Source organism: Rhinolophus hipposideros, assembly GCF_964194185.1.
Source record: "Rhinolophus hipposideros genome assembly, chromosome: 9".
In the NCBI taxonomy this organism is placed as follows: Eukaryota; Metazoa; Chordata; class Mammalia; order Chiroptera; family Rhinolophidae; genus Rhinolophus; species Rhinolophus hipposideros.
The window spans coordinates 1381463-1404263 of NC_138055.1; the positions used below are offsets into that span (position 1 = coordinate 1381463).

Here is a 22801-nt window from a genome sequence, read left to right on the forward strand (position 1 = left end):
ATAGATTATTGAGACGGTATTTCCAAATATTTGGAAGGTTACCAGATATTTTCTTATTGATTTCTAATTTAGTTCTGTTGTGGTCAGAGAAAACACACTGTATGATTTTCATTCTTTGAAATGTTTTGAGATGTGCTTTTCGTCCAACATTTGGTGTATCTTGGTTCATCTTTCACGTGTCTTGAAAAGTTATGTACAGTTGAAACTATAAAGCTGGGACTGTGTATCCATTGAAATTGCTAAGATTATTAAAGACTGATGAGACATCGTAGAATGACTCTTGGAAAGATTTTGGTAATTTAAAAAACACATAAGCCTACCCCTGCCATATGTCCCAGCCATTCCACTTCTAGGTGTTTGTTCTTGGTTGTTTGGGATGTTCTAGACATGTCAGAGATATTGAGTGATATTGTCCAAGTTTTCTATATACTTACTGATTTCCTGCCTACTTGTGCTATCAATTACTGATGAGGGAGCAATGAAAGCTCCATTTCTAATAGTTAAATTGTCTATTTTTCCTTACATTTCTGTCCATTTTTGCTTCATGTACTTTATATTTATTTGGGGGGCACATACACATTTATTATTCTTTCATTTTCCTGCTGTAGTGGCACTTCCTTATTATTAAATGTTCTTTTGTCGGTAGTAATACTCCTTGTCTGGAAGTCCATCTGGTCTACCGTTAACAAAGCCACTCCAGATTTCTTAGGCGTACTGTTTTCGTGGCATATCTTCGCCATTCTTCCCCTTCCAACCTACATGTGTCTGGGTGTTAAAGTGCCTGTTTAAAGCATGTATTTTATTCTTGCCATTTTATCCCATCTGCCAATGCCTGGCTTTTGGTTCGCATGCTTATTCTATTTGTATGTGATGTAGCTGCTCATAGGCTTGCATGAAGTTACCTCTTCTTTTCTGTTGCCTCAGCTCATTGTTCTCTCTATAACCTTCCTTTGCTGTCTTTGTCTGTGGTCATCAAATATTTTTAGCGCATCACTCTAATTCCACTTGCGGCTTTTCCAGTGAAACTTCTGTGCTATATGCTATATTACATTATCACAACCAACTTAAGGTCAATATTAAATTATTTCTGAAAACTAGGTTTGTTGCCATAGGACATTCATTTGCACTGCTCATCCTCGGGGCTATACGCCTGTATACAGAGATAAACGAAACCTCTGCGCATTTCAAACCAACAGTGCAGTGTTATCATTTTGGTTTTAAACAACCATGTGTATCCTAAAGACATATGAGACTGTGCACACACGACTTTATTGATATTCATATACTTTACATTTCTTGCAGTGTGGTCCTACGGTCAGTGAATTTTCTCAGTTTTGTTTTACTTGAAATGTCTTTATTTCCCACCCCATTTTGAAGAACAGTTTTTCTGAGTAAAGAATCTTTGGTTGACAGATTTTCTTTTTCACCCTCCACACTTTTGATATGTCTCTTCAACGTGTCTGGCCTCCACTGTTTCTGTTGGGAAGTCAGCCACTAATAACATTGTCCCCTCAGTGACCTGGGTCTTTTTTCTCTTGCTGCTTTCAAGAATTTGTCTTTGTCTTTCCGAAGTTTGACTATTACACACCTACTTGTGGTTTCTTACGCTTCTCCTACTTTGGGTTGTTGGTCTGTCTGGATCTGTATGTTAATATTTTCACCCAATTTAAGAAGTCTTGGTCATCTTTCTTCAGATGCTTTTTCTATACCACATTTTCTCCTCTCTTGTTCCAGGGCTCTGATTCCACCTACGTTGGTCTGCTTAATATTGTTCTACAGGTCTCTGAAGCTTTTGTGTTTTTCTTCAATCACTTTTCTATCTGCGTTTCAGACTGGATCATTTTTATTGGTCTATCTCCAGGTTCACCGATTCTCTCTTTTGCTATCTACAATCTGCTGTTGAGCCCATCTGGTAAATTTTTCAATTTATTTTCTGATATTGTATTTTTAACCTCTAGAAATACCATTCTATGTTTTTACAGTTTTCATTTCTCTGTTGAAATTCTCTATCACTCTTTAATACCACATTTTTCTTTAATTGTTTAGACATATGTGTAAGAGCCTGACACAAAACATTTTTGCCTTCCTGCAGGCTAAGATGACAAAACTGAAGCTGTCTTATTTTGGGCCCATCATGAGAAGGCTGGGTTCTTTGAAAAAGACAATAATGCTGGGGAAAAATGAAGGCAGCAGGAAAAGAGGAAGACCCAATATGAGATGGATTGACTCCACAAAAGGAGCCCTGGACTGAGTCTCAAGAGCTGAGCCGGGCTTTTGGGGACAGGACACTGTGGATGTCACTCATTCATAGTGTCCCCAGGAATCAGAGCCCACTCAATGGCACATAACACACATTAAAGCTACTTTGACATCTTCGCTAAATCCAATGGAAGGGCTGACTCAAGAGTTGGCTTTTAAGCCTGAATTTTTCCCCTGAGTACAGATCACATCTTCCTGCTCTTCCGCATGCCTAATAAATTTTGGCGGAAAACTCATCTTTGTAAGTAATATGTTATGGACACTCCGAAACATCTTATTTTTCTGAAGGTGGTTGGTTCTTGTCACAGTAGGCAATTATTTTGCCTGCGCTCAACTGGGAAATCTGTCTCCCCTGAAACGTGCAGCAGCTGATGTCTCTGCTTAAGGTTGTTTTTTTGTTGTTGTTGTGCTTTTGGCTTCCAGTTGTGCTTTTTTTTTATCCTGACTGCATGTGTGTGTGTGTGTTTCCTGCACCTGTGTGGTTTAGTGTGCACCTGAGTACTTGGACAAGGTTTATAGTTAGATTTGGGGCCTCGCTTTCTAGATCTCTTGCTTCTGAAACTAACACGAATGTTCAGTTCCTCTGGCCACTCTGTCTTCCTCCTGACACCTCAAGCTGGGACAGCTTCCTCTCTCAGCTGCCGAGACTGTGCAGGTGGGCAACGTCCTTGGGCAAAGGCACAGGATTCTGCACAAAGCAGCAGAGCATCGCCTCTCCAGTGTCTGCCTCTTCTCTCCACTCTCCCATGGTCCTGTGTTCTTGCTGGTCAGCCAGGAATTTGGGCCAAGTTTCCACTCAGATTTTGGATCTTGCCCCGTGTGAGCCTCTGCGCTTACAAACATTCTCCTTCCACTTCCAGCAGCCCTGCTGCTCTGAGCTCTGCCACCTGATGCCTCAAGCTGGCAGGGCTGTGTCTTCTCTGTCACCACAGCTGGGTTTTTAGGAGCAGCCCCAGATAAGAAAGCCAAAAAATCTGCAGCTCTTACTTGCCATGACAGCATTCTTTCAGAAGTAAATTCGTCTCAATTTCTTCCTGCCTTCATTCATTTTCCAGTGCCTTCAAATAGTTGTTTTGTAGAATTAAGCTCAGATTGTCTAATTGTTACCTTGGGAAGACTTGTCTAACTTCACCATCTCTCTATTTATTACCAGCACTCCCACCTTCCATTGCCCCTTGTTCCTTCTGGAATCTCCAAGATTTTCCATTGTTTCCTTTCTTTTCTGTCAAGGAGTCCGAGTGTTTTGGGACTCCATTTCTCAGTTTTTATATTTCTGCAAGTATCTTTGTTTTACCATCATTTTTAAAAGTAAACCTTTTGCTAGATACAGAATTTTAAGTTGGAAAAGGTTGATTTTTCTCCCCCAGAACTCTCAAGGTATTCTGCCGCTGTCTGGCTTTCATTTCCTGCCAGCCAGCTACAAGAGTCACATATCTCTCATGTGAGTCTGACGTGGGCGGAGCTGGGCTGACTCTTTCTCCTGCTGAAATCAGCTGGGCTCACGATGAGTCCAGAGCGTGGGCGCGGAATGTCGGCGGCCTCGTGTGCTGTGGGTTCTCCTGCAGCATCTCCCAGGCTGGTTCACGTGTCGGTGGGTGTGAGTACATCAGGAGTGGGCAAATTCCCTAATAAAAAGCAGCACTTCCAGCTTACCTGCCTGCCTCACATTTGCTATTGTTTGATTGGCCAAACGATGTCACATGACCGAGCTCAGACTCAGTGTGGGAGACGCAAGGGCTGTGAGTCCATGGGGCCATTACTGCAACAGCCCAGCACGGCACAGCCCAGCACGGTCGCCCCAGCAGTGCACAGCCCCCGAGGCTCCTTTCAATGGAACGTCAGCTCGTGGTCTGTGGTCACACCCTGCCCCTCCTATGCCATGTTGATTGTCTGCCGGTGTCCGGGGTAGGACAGCCATGTTCTACTGCTCCGTCACTAATGTAAACCTGCCGAGGTGCATGTGCTGGGGAACCACCCAGAACCCACTAGCTGGCTGGGCCGTGTGAATAGAGAGGGATTAACCCACGTTGCTCCCCGGGGATGCCTGCCCTTCACCCAGAGCCCTGCCAAGGATTGTGTGGCCCTCCCACAGAGCTCCAGCTCGCAGGTCTGAGACACAGAACCTGGCTGTGCCACGGCCTTCAGGAAAATCCCAGCACCCCAACCATCACACCCGTGCTAGTTACGCCCATGTCCCTGCCTGCAGTTTATTCCAACAACCTCAACACTGGAACACACACTGAGCACACACATGACAGGAGCTGACTGTTCTCAAGCTCTGGAGATGCAGGACAGCTACAGCTCCTTCCTGTAGGGCCAGATGTCCCGGGGGAGAAGACGGATCTGGGAGAGTCGCCTGACTGACCGTCAGGTTGGGCAGACGGAGAGAGAAGAGATCCCTTAGGAAGCGGCATTTAAAAGCAGCCCCAAATGCAATCGGACAGAGAATGGGAGCATCCTGACAGTGAAGGGAGAGTTTAAAGAGGATGAATCTGAGCCACACGAGGGAAGGGGCACGGAAAGGGCACTGACGTTGTCACGCTCTGGTGGCTCTTCCTGCTCCAGGCTCACGTCTGCTGCTGCTCAGTGGGGCTGCATTTTCTCACCTATCGCGACACCACTCCAGTTCTCACTCAGGGAAGCCCCGTGTGACTTTGGGTTCACAGGATACAACCTGACCCACACCTCACACGTTGCATGCCTTCCTTTCTCCAGGCCTCGGGCCCTGGGACCTGGGCACTTGGGGTCTGAGTCTGCCTGCCGGGCTGCTCTCTCCATAGGTGGCGAGACAGTCTTCTCTTTGCAGTTCTCGTTCTCGGCTGATTGGAGAAGGAAATGGAACAGAGACCAGACGTGCTTTGGATGGTCGTCTCGTTTGCCTGAGCCGGCCATCAATGTTACGGTGGTCACACGAGCGTGGCAGAACCCCCATGTGTGTCGGGAGGCTGAGGGCACATCCATGATGTCCTACCTGTGCCCTGCACGGAGGGCGGCCGTCCTGAATGCCCCAATCCCCAGAGGGGTGCCCTGAGAAACGGTCGTCTCCTGGTGCCGTGGGCCTGGGTGACCCTGTTCACGTGAGAGGCCACACGGCAAGCCTCTCAGGGGACGTGTAGACCAGATTCTCAAGAAGCCGGAATGGACAGGAAAGCAAAACAGAGCCCCAAACTTCTGTCCCCAATGGTCCTAAAGTGGGATGGTCCAGGAGAATGTCCTCTCCTCAGCCAGGTAGGGTAAGTTGTGGGTGACGGCAGCGACCTCAAACGTTTTGATTGGACATTCCAACAAAACGATGTGCTGCCGGCCCCTCTCTCCCCCCCAGTTCTACTGCCTTTAGCACAGGCAGCTGCGCAATGGCAGGTCTTTGCCAGCTCTCCTTCTGCTGCCCTTACCAGCACCGGGCACAGAGCTGGGTAACTGGGCCGCCCCAGGACTGCCTCGTCTTGTCCTGGAGACCGGAGTCCGAGGAAACCACACTCGGCCTGTGTCCAGTGCCAAAGCCAGGGCCAGCCTGCAACCAGAAAGCAGACGCACAACCTTTTTCTGTCCCGGAACCCACGGCGGGGACGAGCTGATCGCAGGATCTGATGTGTCCCCCAATCCCAGCCTCTCACCCGGGGAGCAAAGCCTGGGTTGTGTCTATAACCAGCTCCAGGGGCTTTGCTCAAACCACCCCGGCTCCGCGCTCAGCAAACACCAAAGATGACATTGTTTTATCCCCGGAAAGGACCACGTAGACATTTATGAGCAAATGAAAAAGGATTGCTGTGCTGGAAAGCAGTTTTCAGCCTCATTGCCATCCCCAAACCGTTTACCCATCAATGGCACGTCACTCCTGGCTCTGAGGGTGCCAGGCGGACGACACACTGAGTAATGAGCAGTTTCTCCAGCTCAGAGCCCGAGGAGCAAGACCCCGTGGGATGCAGTGGCACCCCACCCCACTGTCAACCATGTCACAAGGCTTCCTGTCACTGCAGGCCCAGCCCCTGGCCTGCCTCAGGCCTCCACACCCAGAAACGCACCTGCAGATGTGCCCCCCGAGCCCTCATGTCACTCCAGACATCACTGATCACCGAGGCCTTCCTGGCCATCAGGTGTCCACATCCTGCCCCAGACGTCTTGGTCTCTCCCTCCTGGAGACTAAAGCTGCGGGTCCCTCGGCTGGGGTGGGGGGTAGGAGGTGGGGGGTGGTCCGCCTGTGGCCCCCCAGCCACACTGCATGGGCTCCTGAACTCAGCAGACCGGGTACCACTGTCCCATACGCCTCTGCCAGCCTGAGGGCCTGTCACAGGCTCCTGTGGCTGAATGAGTGCTTGGGGGTGAAGGCACGGTTCCCACATCAGGGAACTGCAGGACTCTGGAAGCCATAGGGCAGGTCGAACTGCAGCGGCTGCTGGTAAAGGTGAGAGGGGGACCACTCAGGGGCGGGCTCAGGGGAGCAGGGACGGCCCCTCCTGCACAGCAGCCACAGGCCAGAGTTTGGTCCGTCCCCAATGTACCTGCTCCTTAAGAGTATTTTTTCCCTTTTTCACATTTTCTTTCCTTTAAAAACAAATAACAATGTCTTTGGAAGTTTGTGTCTGACAAACCGCCACCCATATCCCAGGGCTGACTGTGTGGCAGACCCCCCTCCCCGGCCCCCGGTCTGTGGGGGTCACGTTTGGGGGACATCCCTGCAGAGGGACCCTGGGCTGTCTCTGCCACACACCCCAGGGCTGCATTTATGTCTGGAGCACGTTCCTGTCACAGCCCTGAGGACACACCACGCCCTCTGACAGTGGGGGCCACGGTGACTGCGGGACACCCGCCTCCTGGGGACATAGCGGGCTGGACAGACACTTACACGCAGACACAGACGGACACACAGATGCCTCCCACGGGCAAACAGCCATTTCAGGGCACATCTGGTACAGCCCGGTCGCGGACACAGACCCCGAGTTTCCTGGCTGAGCACAACTTTTTCTTTCTTTCTTTTTTTTTCTTTTTTTTTTAACAAAAAACAACTCTTACACAAGCCTCACATTTCATTTTTTTCTTCAGAAGGAGTGAGTTGTGTACAGCGGGATTAAATGCTTTATGGAAAAGAAACAAACTGCACTAAAACTGACTTACTCCTCTTCCTCTCCTTTCCTTCTCTTCTTTCTTTTCGTTGCTCGTTTCGGCCTGACAAGCCCTGCTGGCTGCAGCGGGCGTTCCCTTCGCTCCGTCTGCGGGAGTCGCCGTTTCGTGATTGCCCTGCAGCTCAGCCACCTCCTTCTCACGATCTGTCCTTGCACCTTTGCGACATCACCGATGGCCGGCCGGGTGCGAGCCTTTGAGTCGGAGACGACACTCAGAACAAAGCAGAAAAGGCCGGAGGAGGCCTCTTGGGTGCCCTGGATCTTTGACCTTCTCTCATCTCCCCTTTCATAACAGGCCACGTCTACCTTTGCCGGGTCTTCAGTTTTCCTTTCTCGGCGGCAGACACGGTCTCCCCCTCTCTGAGCTCTTCTAAGAAACTCGGAGATGTGGCCGAAGCACCTGGCTGCGGCTTCTGTGCCCCCCCCCCCCCCGGCAGCTTTGCACCGGGAACGCACATGAGCGCAGTCTGCTCTCGGCCTCTCAGGGGCTCCTCTGCCGTGTGAATTATTTGTCCTCAGCGAGCGGTCTCCCAGGCCCGTCTGCCTGGCACTTGCCCCGGGGCTGTCCCTGTGGAGCTCTGTGCACTGCGAGGGCTGCTGAGAACAACCTTGACCATCGGCGTTTACGTTGCTTCCCTGGACCAGTGAGGGGCCACAGCCTGACTCCCGCCCCCTAGACAGGCCCCAGGGGGCTGTTTGCCGACAACGCTGAGCAGACAGGGCACGGGAGCCCCTGCCCCACTCCTCTGACACCTCATTTCATCCTCATGTCAGTGACCTTTGTCCCAGAGTGAATCACAGCCTCTCCTGGGGGCCGAGCCCACCGCTGTCCCCCATGAGCTTGTTCCCCGCCACCTATGTGGGGTCCGAGGGCCCATAGGGTGGGGGACTCCAGGGCTGAGGGCTGGGCCACCCTGAGGCCTGAACAAACTGCTGGGGTCCCTATGTGAAGCCTTTGACCTTGAGTATGACACGGAATGCCAAGGTCAAAGCACCGCTGAGCAAGAGCAGAACTCTGGACAAAAGCAACTGGTTTAGAAGCCCCTTGGCCTCCTTCTACAGGGTCACAGAAACGTCTGGAAGGACCCACACACGTATAGGGGCAGCACCAGAGGGAAATGTCTTCATTCCCTGTTGCTGACATTTCTTTCCCTTTCACGCGTGGGGAGCGGACAGGCCGGCTCATGGGGGACAGACAGGCCGGCAGCTGACAGACGGCGCTGTGGGGGGGGCTGGCTGAGTCCTGCACTGGCGGCCGCCCCACGCCCCACGCCCCGTCTTGGGGTGTCGGCACCTGTCTGCCCTCCCCGTACCAGGACCCCTCCCAACTTCTCCCCACTCGGGGGCCGCCCAGGCCTCATCTCACCCGCAGTGATTTACGGGTCCTCGCAGCCATAATTAACGCGAAGTTTGTGAATCCAAAGCAGAAAAGTCAGTTTAATTATTTGAGAGTCAGGAGGCTCATTCTCTCCCGCTGACTTATGACATCCAGCCGCCCAGCCTCGGTCGCCTACGTGATGGTAAAATTGGGTTACATTTTAGGAATTAAATTGATAACTTGACGAAATCGATTTCATTAGCGAATGTGTCATATCTGCAGTTAATGATGGCCAGTGCTGGAACGGGACCTGACGACAACCCTTGAAAAACGGAGCCGATGGAGATGAGATCAGGCTGGCGGTCATGCATTTTAATCGTCCTCACTTTGCAGGACCCGCTCCCCGTACCCCAGGCATCTGCCGTGAGTTCTGTTGTCCCGGGTCCCCGGGTCCAGACAGGGATGGCGCCCATTGTCCAGAATCCACGGCAGGTGTCGGGGAGGGTGACAGCTGGTGCCACCAAGAGCGGTAAGGGACATCTTCTGGACGGCAGTCAGCCAGGTCCCAGGTGCTCATGGGGGACGAGTGGGCCCTAGAATACCAGACGCTCCTGTAACGCCTGTCAGCCCTGAGGCCCCAGCCCTCCCTGCCGGCCTCCCTCCAACCACCGTGGCAGAAGGGGCCCCGTGAGGTGGAAGCAGAGGCCCCGCTGGGGTCCGCCGTCAGCAGCCAGCAACACCCTGGGCGCTGGGCCTCATGTGGCCCCGTCCTTCTCAGCCGCTTCGAATGTCCCTCATGAGTCGTATGCTGGCAGCTGTTAGCTGATGCCACTCAAGGTGCCGCTCGTCTGGGACAAGAGCACGAGGACACACGTGGCCGGGACTGTGCCCCTGCAGCTCGGGCTTCTGCGCATCCCCAGGGAAGGAGCCCAGAGCATCCGTCTGCCGGCCCTGCAAGGCCTGTGCCTCAGGCTGGGTCCCGGGAACCACGGGCAGCGCGGCCCCGGAGCTGAAGGCGTGTCTGGGGCGTGTCCTTAGGATCTGGCTCTGGCCACAGCCCTGTCATTCACGGCTGAGTGCCTCCGTGCCCTGGACGGGAAGGGAAGGGCTTTGTGGCCAACCTCTGGCCAAGCGCCGACCTTTCCAGTCTGGGCAGTATCAGACGGGGTGTGACCCTGCAGATGGCTTCAGACGACGGCCGTCCTCCTCTCCCCTCTCAAAGGAGCGTCGGAACGCCAGCCCTGATCAGCACGAGTCACGTCATCTCCCAGGAACGAGAGTGTTTCCTTCTCCGTTTGTCATCTGAGGTGAGGCTGGGCTCAGATGACAGGGTCGCTTTGTGGACTTTTGTGTGGAAGGTGCCATTTCAACGTTCAGAGAAAATTCATGGCAAAATGCTTGCCTGGGCCAAATTTCAGTCAGGCCCCTCTGAGCCTTCCGCTGGGCTCGGCCTGACTGTGAATGTCCCATCCGTCCACGCTGACTCCAGTTTTAGGAAGAACCTCCTGCATCGGTTTAGAGAGAAATCCCAGTCTGGACATGTGATCGAGTTCTGCAGCCCCACCTTGGACGTCTGAGCCCCTGACCTGCCTTCAGCAAGGATCCTGCGCCATTGGTTTGGCGAGAAACCCCCACTCATGTTGTCCCCACTTGCAACTTCCTGCCCACTGGCCACTCACTCCGCTCATTGGCTGTCGGTGCCCAGCCATCTTGGCTGCATTCGGCATGGAGCCGGTCTCTCCCCTCGTGCAATAGTCCTGAATAAAGTCTGACCATTTCTCAAGAGTCAGAGGAACGCTTTCTCTCATGCTCACCGTGACACTGGTGCCTCTGCAGACTGGACTGCAGTCGCTTCCCAGGCTAGACTTTCCAGCTTTGCGAGAGGACCAGGTGCTGTGGCTGGCCTAGGTGGGCAGAACCAGTGAGGAAGGAGGGCCACACCACGGGCACACCCTCCAGGTGCTGCCAGCTGCGAGGGGCGACCTGGCCACCCACCCACCCACCGAGGAAGGAGACGAATGCCCTCCCTGCTGTTTTGCCTGAAGGAGTAAGTGAGATGACATTCATAAAAGCAGGAAATAGATGTGGTTATTATTGCAGAGTAATTCCATGACTGTGGGCACAGAAGGAAGAAATAAAAGATACTTAAGATGCAGTGTCTCCTAACGCAGCTAACAACTAACTGGGGAAGATACACGCAACCACAGAACTGGACAGGCCAGCCCAGGAAAGGAGTGTGTGCACGCAGCCTTCACGACAGGAGACCACGGACACCCACCCCGTGCCCGAGGCTGGAGACCCAACGGGGTGCTGCTGTGGGGGTGACGGGCGATGTGCCAGGCACTCAGACTCCGCACTTGAGGCCTGAGTGAGGGTGGGGGCGGGGGTGGCTGAGGACAGAGAAACATGCTGACCTCTGGAAACAGACCCCAAGGGGCTGAGCACTGACCCCACCTGGGGCTGGCTTGGAATGAGGGACGGTGTGGAGACACCTCTAACAAATACAGCACCAGCAAAGGGCCTGCGCATAGTAGGTGTTCCGTGTCTGGGAACGGGTCCAGCCGTGTCCCTGTCTCCCAGTGGCAGCCCCCCGGGGCCCAAGGCAGTGCAGGGAGCAGCCCCCACGGAGTGGGTGCCCACACGAGCTTTCACTGTAGTGGTGAGAGTGCAAGATGGGCCAGGGGACACCTGAGACGGACACTTCAGGACACGAGTGCATGGGGGTGGGCTGCTGTCCCCGCCTGGATCCCGTGCTGAGCACTCAGCCTGGGAGCCATGCAGCCCTGCTGCCCCATCCCAGCTGGCATGGCACCCATCGCCCCACCACGCTCTGAGCCCACTTCCTCCCCTCTCACACCTCAGTACGGCCTCTCCCGGGTCAGGCTGACCCAGGAGGCCCAGGAAGGGAACAGAGGCAGTGCCCCCGGGTCCTCTCCACAGCCACACGGGGCCACAGCCACACGGGGCCTGGTACCAGCTCTGCCTGGGGGGTGGTGCCATCAGCAGCTCAGGGCAGCACAACCTGAGGTTCAGCCTGCAGAGAGATGTGCGGGGGCCCCACCTCTTCTCACTGAGCCGAGCACCCCAGAAACCTTCAGAGACCTCCAGATCCTTACATTCCATGGGCTGTTCAGGAGAAGCACACTTCACGGGCGCCAGTTTCTCAGGGTGACAGCTTCGGCCAACATGAGGGGTTGCTGTGGCCGCTGGGACTTCCAGCAGGAGAGGACTTGGGGTGCAGGGGGAGGGGAGGTGCCGGGGGGCTGGCGAGGTCCAGCAGGACAGCCTGGGGTTTGTGGGTGCCAGCCCATCTCCGTCGCCTCCCGACGGCCACCTGAGCGTGACCGAGACACCCCTGGAAGTGTGTAGGCTGCTCCTCGGATCCCACTTGGAAAGTGCTCAGCACACGAGGTGACCGTGAAACAGGCACACGTGCAATAAACACAGCCTAGGCACACAGCTGCTCCTGGGAGGCTGAGCTGGTCCCCCGCCTGGACCGGCCGGGCCACAACTGGTCACAGGAAGGCGCACCTGAAGGCTGGCTGTGACGATGGGACCCTCGCTCTGCTCCTGGAGCTTCACCTACCCTGGGCTGGGAAGCGCTCATAGCATGTCCACCTCCTGCAGCCGAGGCTCACGTCTACCCCTCGTGGAGGCAGAGCGAGAACGCAGGCCCACGTGGGGCCACCGTGAGACGCGGTGCTGTGGGCTGGAGCCGTGTCGGCGGGTGACATGCAGAATCGCCCCGAAAGGGCTGAGGGGTGAAGGAGGCACACTTGACAGGCTGTGCCGGGCCTGTCATGTACTGCGGCCCCTGGACCTTCCGGAAAGGCACCGCTCAACACAGCGCTGCCTTCCTCCAACGGGGAAGCTGAGGTGAGGCTCGCGGCGACTTGCTCCTGCCACACAGCTAAGACACGATGACCCGCGTCCCACCCCCCTTACACAGCAGCGTGGCCTCCACCAGGCCGGCCTGCCTGGAGTGGCCAGTGGGCGGCTCTGGGTGCAGGGCTGGTGTGGCCGAGGAGAACTGAACAGACTTCTCTCCCCTCTGGGGGCAGCGTCCACGCATCTGTCAGTCTCAGCACACAGCACGGCCAGGACAGGGCACCACGGAGGGAGCAGGAAGATGGGCCTCACATGTCCTTCATGCCTGGGAGAGCACGCCAGCCCACAGAGGACTCTTTCCACAGCCTGGAGGCCAGCAGCCACCTTGCCCGCCCGTGCAGGGGGTAAGGAAACCGAGGCCAGACGACCAAGTCAGCAACAGGCAGAAGCAGTGAGAGGGAGCCTCTCAGGCGACTCGTACCCACCAGCAACACTGGCCTGTGGCACGAGGGGAGCCATGTTTGCAGAAGGCCAACCTCCAAAGGAGGGGCTGTTTGTCACGCAGCGTGTCCCGCCCTGACTGACAGCCCTGGCTCTGGGTGCGGTGAGCAGCCTTCCTCCGTGAGTGCCATGGTCATAAAGCTCTTAATCTTTTTCCCCGCTTTATGACGTGTTTGTCCCTCTGATAAGCCCAGAAAACTCTGGAATAGTGACTGGGGCCCCTACAGACTGTGCAGGCCGCTCTCGGACCGAGCCACCTGCTTGCACAGCCTGACCCCTGGCACGTGAACACCTCCTGCCCCTTCCAGCCTCTCATTTCTCATGTAGACAGAGGAAGGATCCGTGGGTGGACCCTCTCCAGGTTGCTCGCCCTGCCGTTTGCGCTCTGACTGCAAAGCCCCAAAGCTGTCCACCAAGGTGAGCTCCCCGCACAAGACGCCGGGGCGACCACCGGGGCGGGGGAGCGGCCCGGCTGGGGTCCCTGTGGCGGCTGCTGCTTCCCCTCCCTCCCAGGACAGGCTCAGCTCTGTTTCAGTGAGCAGGGGCTGGGCTGCCCACTGCAACAGCTCCAGATGTCAGCGAAATCACCTTGAAATCAAACGCAGACTTCTCAGGCCTGCCACCTGACCACAGTGCTTCCGGTCAGTGGTTAGAAACAGCAGTTGGGAAACTGGTCTGAGCTTGCCCTTCGGTGGTGGTCTCCGAACTCCAAACGCTCTTCAAAGAGCTGAGCGGATTTCCCCGGAAAGGGAGTCCTGTGGACGTGGGTCTCCTTTGGGAGAACCTTTGGGAGTCCCTGAACTCAGTGCTGCTCCTGGGTCGTGTGAAGGGACAGGTGAAGGCATGTGGTCACTAGCCTTCCCACTGGCACAACCTCGGAGACCTCGGCCCCAGGAGAGGAATGAAATAGAGTGAGGAGCCTTTTCTCTCCCGTGGCCGCACACGGACGAGACTGAAGCCCAGGGCTCGGCCTCTGCCTGGGGGAGGGGGACTCACATGTGCCTGAAGGAGGTCAGCAAGGCTGCAGGCACACGCTGGCCACTCACCTGGGCTGGGCTGGGCTTCGGGGTATCCTGGGCTCCAGGGGAACCCAGAGGGCTGCGGGACTGACCACGGGCATGGCAGGCCCGGTGCCCGGGAAGGAGGCCCTGCGGCCAGGTGTGCTCTGAGCCCCTCCCCCTCCGGCCATGCGGGCTGCAGCCCCTCTCCCAGGACACCACGGCCAGCGAACAAAAGCCATGCTTATCAAAGGAGTTTTTTCTTTATTTTCATAATTTAGCTGAATCAACACAAAATTGAATACTGTAAAACAAGAAAAAAAAATGCTGTAACATCTTACATCCCCTGGTCTCTGCTCTGGAAGATGACTACACTCACTGTCAAAAGACACAGGTGAGAGGGAGGTGGTGGGGACGCTGACGGGTTGGCAGAGGTGTGCAGGGCTGGGGGACCCTCCCAGGGCTCCTGCCGCTGCCTGCCGGAGCGAGGCCAGGCCGTGGAGCCCGGGACTGGCGGCTGGGACAGCACCCTGTGATGAGAAACCAAGATCCCAGGCGTTTCTTTTACTCTGAGACACACATACCTCTAAATCTGTGGTGACTGGAAGGTAAATTAAATAGTTGTGGACATTGGAACGGGCCTTAAATAAGTGGTTTTTTGGTCCTATCTTTAGTCTACGGGTGCTGGAACAGTTGCTATATAGTTATTATTATTATTACTTTTTTTTTTACTTTTTTTTAGTAGCATAGAACTAGCATAATATTCCTGTTAATTGGACCCTTAGGTAGTATACGGCATCGGAAACCCAGGAAAACGAAGGAATCTGGCACTGGACGACCAGGGGAGCGAAAAACACAACGGCCCTCTGTTTGTGGGGCCTGGCGACCCCGCTGTACCGGGAGGGACGTGGGCTGGCGGGACACCTGCCCTTGCCTGTGGCCAGGGCCCTGGTCTCCACTTTCTCCGTGAAGGCTGAGAACGAGAGGGCCGTCCAAGCGGGGTGCGGAGACAGGCTGCACAGAGCCGTCAAGGTCTGCGAATGTGACAGGGGTACGAAGAAGGAGACAATCGACCCGAAGAGGCGACATCGAAGTACTGCACACTTGGTGGTCACCAGCCAGAGGCCCCGGGGCTGGACCACCCGACCCAAACCACACGCACAGACACGGCCTCCAGGGGCCAGCCAGCACACGCGTGGCATCACAGCCCTGGCCCTCTGCGCTCGGCTCCCCAGGGTCTGGGGGGGCCATTGTGCCCATCCTGGAACCTTCAGGAACACCCGGACTCGCCCCGCCTCTCAGGACGGCCGGGGCTACCACAGTAATTGTTAAATAGGATTTTCTACAAATATACAACATATAAAAACTGTTAAATATATAACTTTAGGCTTTGCAAAATACATTTAATGATCTCTTTCAAACAAGTGTTACTTTAGTTTTCTTTAATTTGCTTTCTGGAGCTAAATGGCGAATCGGATGAGACAGCAGTCACGGGACACCCTACATGCTCTTGGCGAATACTGGATTATCCCACTATCGGAAATGGAGCGTGGAGAGGCGTGTTGAACTGGTTAAAACTGGGAGTGAGTTTAGTACGATTGAGTCCATCTAAGTACAGAAGGGCAGGGCGCACGCGTCAGTCTGTGTCCCCAGGGCGGCGGGCTCTGCGTGGGGACTTCGCCGGCCATGTCCCGCGGGGCTGCCCGGCATCCTCGGCCCTCCCAGGGCGCGCCGTAGTGTCCTTGGGCTGGGGGCCTCTGCCGGGCCGCCCTCTCTGCCCCGCAGGGGCCACCAGCATGTCTCTGCCCCTGGGCCCCTGTTGACCAGGGACTCTGCCGGCGGGGGCGTGTCCGCGGTAAAATAGATTTGTTCTTTGGTCTATTGAGTATATACTGAAAGGATAAGAAAATAAAAGCAATTCGGACAGTCTGGGGCACAAGGAGAGGCCACTTCTTCGCCCGAGAGTCAGTCCTCCCTGGTCCAGTGCCGTCCGCCTCTCTCTTGGCTCAGCTGTGGCCCATCCGGCCCCCTCTCGTCCTCTTCTTCAGGGAACACAGCCAGCGCCCAGTCGGGGAGGGCGGGCGGGGCCAGGCCCCCAGGGACGCCCGTGCACCCCCACCGTGTCCGGGGCCAGACTCCTCGGTGATGCCAGACAGACTCACTCAGGTGGCTGAGGGCACAGGAAGAACCTGTCGGGCAGCAGAGAACCGGGGGGCGGGCGGATGGGGAAAGCTGGCGTCCACTGCGGAAGGAGGACTGTGGCCCCGGTGTGGCCTCTCCGGGGAGCCAAGGCCCCTCCCTGTCCCCTCTGGGGCGGCGTTTGTCAGGAGACCTGAGGAGCAAAGAGAAGAGAGCAGTCAGCTCTGCAGACATGAACGTCCTTGTCAGGAACAGTGTGAACGCAGGAAACGTCCCCACGGCCGGCCCGGCCAGGACAGCGCCCTCGATACGTGTCAGCAGACCCTCTCTAGGATGTGACCAGATCCGGACTCAAATACTGGGGAGACATCTACACCTGCCAGTGAGCTGCCCCGAAACACCCACCCCTCCGTGGCAGGGGGCACATGGCTGAGCACTGTCCATAGCAGGTGTGGGCATGCTGGCCGGGGGGTCGGGTCTGGGCCCCCACAGGTCTCCCTGAGAGTGCCCTCCCACTGCACCTGTACACAGCTGGCACCGAGTAACTGCAGAGACGAGCGATGGGTGTGTGTGTGTGTGTGTGTGTGCAGCCCCGGGAGCCCCTGGGAGGCTGCAGAGCTGGGGGGCGGGCACGTCCCTGGCCCATGAGGCCCCAGCACCTGTCAGCACCCAGAGTCACAGCAAATGTGACAACACACCAGCTCGCGGCCGAGGTGGGGATGGATTATCTGCAACAGGCTGTTGCAGGCCCAGGGCCACCTACAGGTTGGTGGCAGACCTGGGACAGAGCCGAGGGTGTCCAGGGAGAGTCAGAGTATCTGTGCCCCCGGCCCCAAGGGTGGGGTCCACAGGCCCCCGTGCCCAGGAGGGGCTGTGTGACTGTGGTGACACCCCAGGTTGTGAGTGCCACCCTCAGGCAGGACCAGGCCTCCCATTGGGCTCGCAGAAACAAGGGCTGCCGGGGGCTGGCCTTGGCCGCTAGCATGTGTGGAAGTGACCGGGAAGCTCTGAGGAAGCCGCGGCTCCTGTCTCCACGTGGATGGGGCTGAGCCCGGCACAGGAGGCCTGTGGGGACAGCCTGCATCCCCAAGAGTGACCGCAGGTCGGCTGTTTGTTTCGGCAGAAAACCTGGCAAAGCGTCTGAGCCGGGAAGGACAGCTGACAGGCCGCCCGCCTGTCCTCCCACCACTGGGACCCCTGGGACCGGAGCTCCCCCAGCCCCAGCCCTCGGGCCCACCCTCCAGGCAGAAGGGGGTCAGATGGGGCCTGTGTGCCCTGCGCCACCTCAGTGCCCGCCCAGGCCTGGGCCACCCTCTGCCTGCATGCCGTCCACGCAGCCGGATCTGGACTGAAAGGCCACCTCCCTTCCCGGAACCCTGCAGGGTTCTCAGTGACAGCACCTCCCCCACCTGCTGTCCCTACTGGGCTGGCCCCAGGGCAGGGCTGTCCTCTCGGCCTTCTCATCACACACGGCTGCTGGCGGACGGTTGGCCCACAATGTAGGGGACAAGGAGGGAGGTGGCACGGTCTGGAAGCTCCCCACATGCCCAGGCGTGAGCCCCAGTCCTGGGAGTCACAAGGGCACAGCCGGCCGGGCTCTGTCTCCTCAGGCCATCGGCTAAGTGACCAGAAGCCCACTTTCAGGGACACGAGTGTCTGTGCGCCTACTGTGCCAACATCAGCGAAGGGCCCTGGGAGATGCCGGGGGCACCTCAGGCGCCAGAGCACACGACAGAAGGTGATGGAGGCACCGCCAGCCCTCAGCCCCGACCGAGACGCGGCTCCAGGCTCATGTCACCAAAGGTGGGGCTGGGACTGACTGGGGCCCCATGTCCCCTATAACGTGGCCGAGCCCTGTGGGGTCAGCACGGCCTCCTCCAGGGCTCCCCCAGGATCTGGACACGGGAGGTGTGTGTGACGGGATGATGGGGACGGTCACCAGCCACCCTGAGCAGTTCACCAGCCAAACCTCGTCCTGGAGAGGCGGGCAGTGGGAGCTCTGGGGCCCCGCTTGGGGCCTGCCCAGCACTCAGAAGGTGGCTTTTGGGGATGTGACTAGACGAGACGGAGGGGGGTCTGAGAGCGTACAGACCCTGCAATTAAACCCCAGAAATGCATTATTTGGTGGCATCTGCTTTCAAGAGAAATGCATTGTTTTAATTTGCTAGGAGAGTGGTGTTTTCTTGTGGCTCCACCTTCACTCTTGGCGAGGGCTCGGGAAGGAGAATAGATTTCTGCACGTTCACCGGCCGCCCGTACGTCGCTCCTCTTCTGTGTCGGAATCCGTTTCTCAACCGATCGCAATGACAGCATGTGCACGATGGGCCACAGGGCTGTGTGTGTGTGTCGGTGACAGCCACCCTGTCGGTGACAGTTGTCCTATCGGTGACTGTCACCTTATTGGTGACAGCGGCACCCGCAGTGCCTGTGGCTCACTTTTCCAGCTGGGCCCATCCTCTGCTTCTGTTTCTGTCGCAGCAGATGTGCTGAGCTTTTCGTTTTTATGGCTAGCACCACGAAGTTTCATCTGGATTTCCACCACAGCTTAAAGCAATGTATACTCACTACACACAGTCTAGTAATTTCCTAGAGCTACAGAGTTTTACAGCTCTAGGTCCATCCCGAATGCCTGGACACTGGAGAGGGCTGCGGATCCCTCCTTCCTGTGCAGGCCCGGGCTCTGCAGGCTGACCGGGCCCCGGGCACTGAGGACTGGGGGTGACGACACAGCCGCCCCCAGGCACCCATTCACCGTGGGCCTGCCCACAGGCCTCCATGGACCATCTCACTCCCGTGCAAAGTGTCCACCGCTGTGGGCAGTGGTCGGCCCTAGGGATCTGTTCCAAACTGTCGTGTGCCAGCAGCTCCTCAGAAGTGCCAAGACTGCTCCTTGGAGCTGCCTGGGGAAGGTCTCTCCTTCCCCAAACTTCCAGAGGGGCCGGGCGGTCACTCCTAGGACGCTGGCCTCAGCCTGTCCCCACTCACCTCCTCTTGCTTTGCTCAGACCCCATGGCCCTCCCACAGCTCTCAGAGGGACCCTCCCATGGGACACGGGACAGCACCGCGGTGCCAGGAGAACCAGGGACATCCCGACACAGACGGCACCCACGTCCTTTCAGGAGCTCAGTGCAGTTGGACCATGTCGCTTCCCTAACGTTCCCGACGGCCGAGTCCTCCCCACATCTCGGCTCCTCTGACAGCCACAAACACCGGGAGCCGTTGTATTCAGCTTGGTGTGAGACCCGCTCTCTCTTGTCACTTCCCCTCTTGAATCTGCAGCTCAGCTGTGGAACGGAGGCACCAGCGAGCGCTGTCTGCTCCTGAGGCCACAGGACAGCTGCGGGGTGCCAGCAGGCCTGCCAGCCTCAGCTGCGTGCAGCAGGCTCTCTGGGCCAGGGGACGGCTGCTCCCACCCCGTGCCTGCCAGCGCTGTGCCCGGCGTGTGGTCCGGGCAGCTCCTGTGGGGCCGGCTCTCGGGCGGGGGCTGGGCCTGCACGCTCACCTGCATCCCGGTCGGCCTGGGCAGGGGCGTGTAGCCCTGGCACTGGAAATCCACCGGCTGCCGGACAGCGTGCCCACATGGGCTGAGCTAGTGGGGAAAGCGTGGCCAGTGTCTCAGCAGTGAGCAGCCCAAGGCCGCGGCACCTCTGCCATGGGCGCCGTGGGAGAAGGCGGATGACAGGGCTCCTGTGAGAACATGTGCTGTGTGCCCGGCGGGACAGGGGACACGGCCTCGTCCTCACCAGGCAGGGGCCAGCGTGGGCCTCCAGTGCCTCAGACACGGTCCGGACAGCGCCTGGCCCCACGGACCCGAGGGCCTGCACGGCGTCCAGCAGGGGTCGTTCCTGGAAGGGCAGCGCCTGGACAGCCGCGGTGAGCCAGCCTGCGGCACTTCATTCTGCAGCCTGAGGGTGAGCGTGGACGCGAGTCCTGTAGGCCTGTGGACTTTGTGGTCAGCAGGGTCCGGGCAGAGTGCTGGGATCGCTCCTGAGCTTTCGGGAACCCCCTGGACCCCAGGGAGCCCGTCAAAAGACACGCTGTGTTCACCCTCGACCACGGCCGGACACGGGCGGGCTGGCCTCATCTCCTCTGGGCCAGGCCGCTGTGGACGTGGGTCCAGGTGACTGACCCCTTCCTACCCTTCAGCGGGTACTGGCTGACGGACCTGAATGGCTGCGTGCGGGCTTCCCAAGCCCAGCTGAATTCTGTGACTCTCCATCGAAATGGGATCGTGGCCGAGAGGGCTCGCCTGATACACCGAGAGAAAACGTTCTCCCGCCTGTGAAGTGGGGTGTCACTGGGCATGGCCACCGTGGGGATGTTTGAGAAAGGGAAGTCCTGAGGGCGGAAGGGTGGCAGCTCGGCGTGGGGCCGGCCCATGACAAGGGGACACCTCCTTCCAGCCTGTGCATAGGCCCAGAGCACTGGCCTCGACACCAGGGTCACCCAGCCCCAGGGGTCCACTCCTCCCTTCGGACGAGTGAGCTGGGGTCCCAGACTGCTCCTGGCCGTGCCCGGCCTTGGGGCAGCACCGACCCCCCAGCCCTCTTCCTGGACGATGAACTAGTCGCCAGCACCCTTGCTGCAGGGACGAGATGGGTAACAGTCCTTGTCGGGGGACCGGCGGGTGGTTGGTGACAGCGGCCAGCACTTCTGGGGCCTCAGCGCTGGCTCCCGCCCTGGCGGCTGAGCCCTGGTCTCAGACACAGGTGGGAAGGGGCCCACACCTGCTTCGCTCTCATTAAAAGTTTCCACTTGACCGGAGGGTCGGGTGAGCATTCCGGACGAAGGAGCACAGCATTCTGGATTGGAAACGCAGCCAAAAGCCCTAATGAGCAGCAGAGAGCTGGCCGCAGCCTGCCTTGTGGGAGGCTGGGGACCACGGAGGCTGTTACCATGGAGAAACAAATCATCACCAGGGAGGAAGCTTCCGGAAGGCCCTTGCTTCATCCTCTCCATGTCCAGCCATCTGTGTGGTTTCTTCTGTGGGACCATTTCCTGAGTCTGCACAACCAGGTCCCACTCCAGGTCCCACAAGGAAACCGTGCTCCCTCCCCGTCCCTCACTAACGAGAGTGGCTGGACGGCCGTTGTCCACTGTTAAATAACCAAAGGGGACATCACGACGCGGCCTGAGCTGCTGTCTCTGGGAACCCAGTGAGTGAGTGTTCTCGGGACCCCACCCCGGGCCCTCGGGGCCCTCTGTCCTGCGTCTGAGCCGGGGGAGGTGTGCTCGCGTGACAGACACCCGATGCGTCTCCAGTCATGTGGCTCAACACGCCCACTCCCCCGCCCGTCTGGCCGTCACCCGTCTGTCCTTCCAGGCAGACACTCACTGCTGCCTGGGCTCCACCACCTGTAGCCCTCTCTGCAGAGTGCTGGGGTCAGTACCTGTGGGAACGCGGTCCCTGTTCCCAGCTTCTCAAGGGGTCAGGGCTCCAGCCCTGTAAGCTGCTAACTGATGACACACTGGTGGCCGGGTCGAGCCCGGGGCACTCAGGCCCTTGTCTGGAGTTGACCCTCAGAGATGCCGCCATCAGCAGCACCTGCCACCTGGGTGACACACCCTCCCGTGAGCTCCTCTAGGTCGCAGCTCCTGCTGCTGCCCAGGTGCCAGCACGCACCCCGCCCTGCAGTGAGTGTGCGGAGTCTTGGCAGGGTTCCCGGGACCCTGAGCCCCACGGCTCCGGCAAGAAGAGGTCTCTCTGTCAGGACGCTGCCGCTGGGCTCCAATGGGCAGTATCTGTGCTGCCACTGGGCCCGTCCCAGGCATCCTTGGGGCGCCCCCCACACAGAGCTTCCTGCTGAGGACACCCTGCGGACCATGGTCCACGGAAGCTCTGTGACTCACCCAAAAAGGCACCGCCACTGCCCCCAAATGAATGGTCACTTGCTGAGCTGGAAATGCAGTTAATCCCAGGACTTGGGGTCATTTCTGCAGATGCCAACACACAGGTCCACCAGGCAGGACAACTGACAAGCAGTCTGTGTGCGTGACGACTGCTCTGTGAAGCGCTGTCAGGAGCCCAGGCTCCGGGCAGGGCCGCCGAGTCCCTCACCGGTTACCAGAGCTGGGGCCGCGGCAAGACTCACGGGAAAGACGAACAGTGTGAAGTGCTTCGAAAACGCGCAGATTTATGTCATCAGAACAGAAAGCACGTCAGTCCACTTCCCTCCCACGAGGACGGTGCCACCCGAGTGACTTGGTCTACGGCCCCCAAAACGTACTTACTCAAGCCCTCGAGGGAAAGGGTGCCCTGTGTGGGGGGGGCAGCAGCCTGGACAACAGCTGGTCCCGGGACCACGCTCTTCCCACGGCCTCGGAGGTCAGAGAAGTGCGGGTGGGGGAGGGATAGGCAGCCTGAAGTGGTCAGCCCACCCTTGTGACCAGAGGGCAGACGGGCTCTGCTATGTATTGTCACCCTACGCATAGGCGGGTCCCACTCTGGGAGCCCTCAACGTCCCCGCAGCCAGGTGACCCCGGGGCCTGCTCCTGCCACCTCACGGCAGCCTCTGGGCCGGGGCTCGGTGGCGCCCACACTCAGCTGGGCGGGGCTTCTGTGTCCCTCACACGTCCCTCAGGTCAGCAAAGCCTGTGTCTGGGGTTGTGTGTAGAAGCGCAGGAAAGGCCGCCTCTCC

At 57.7% G+C, this 22801-nt stretch overlaps 1 protein-coding gene across 2 annotated transcripts in view; it reads right to left on the minus strand.

Annotated features, from left to right (window-relative positions):
* Positions 1-14272: 14272 nt before the first annotated feature.
* TAFA5 (TAFA chemokine like family member 5) overlaps positions 14273-22801 on the minus strand; it is a 169790-nt gene continuing 161261 nt past the window's right edge. For both annotated transcript variants that reach the window (XM_081060717.1, XM_081060716.1), the window contains exon 4: positions 14273-16356. In XM_081060717.1, coding sequence (XP_080916843.1) covers positions 16348-16356 — 9 coding nt within the window. In that variant the 3' untranslated portion in view covers positions 14273-16347. The remainder of the gene's footprint in view (positions 16357-22801) is intronic.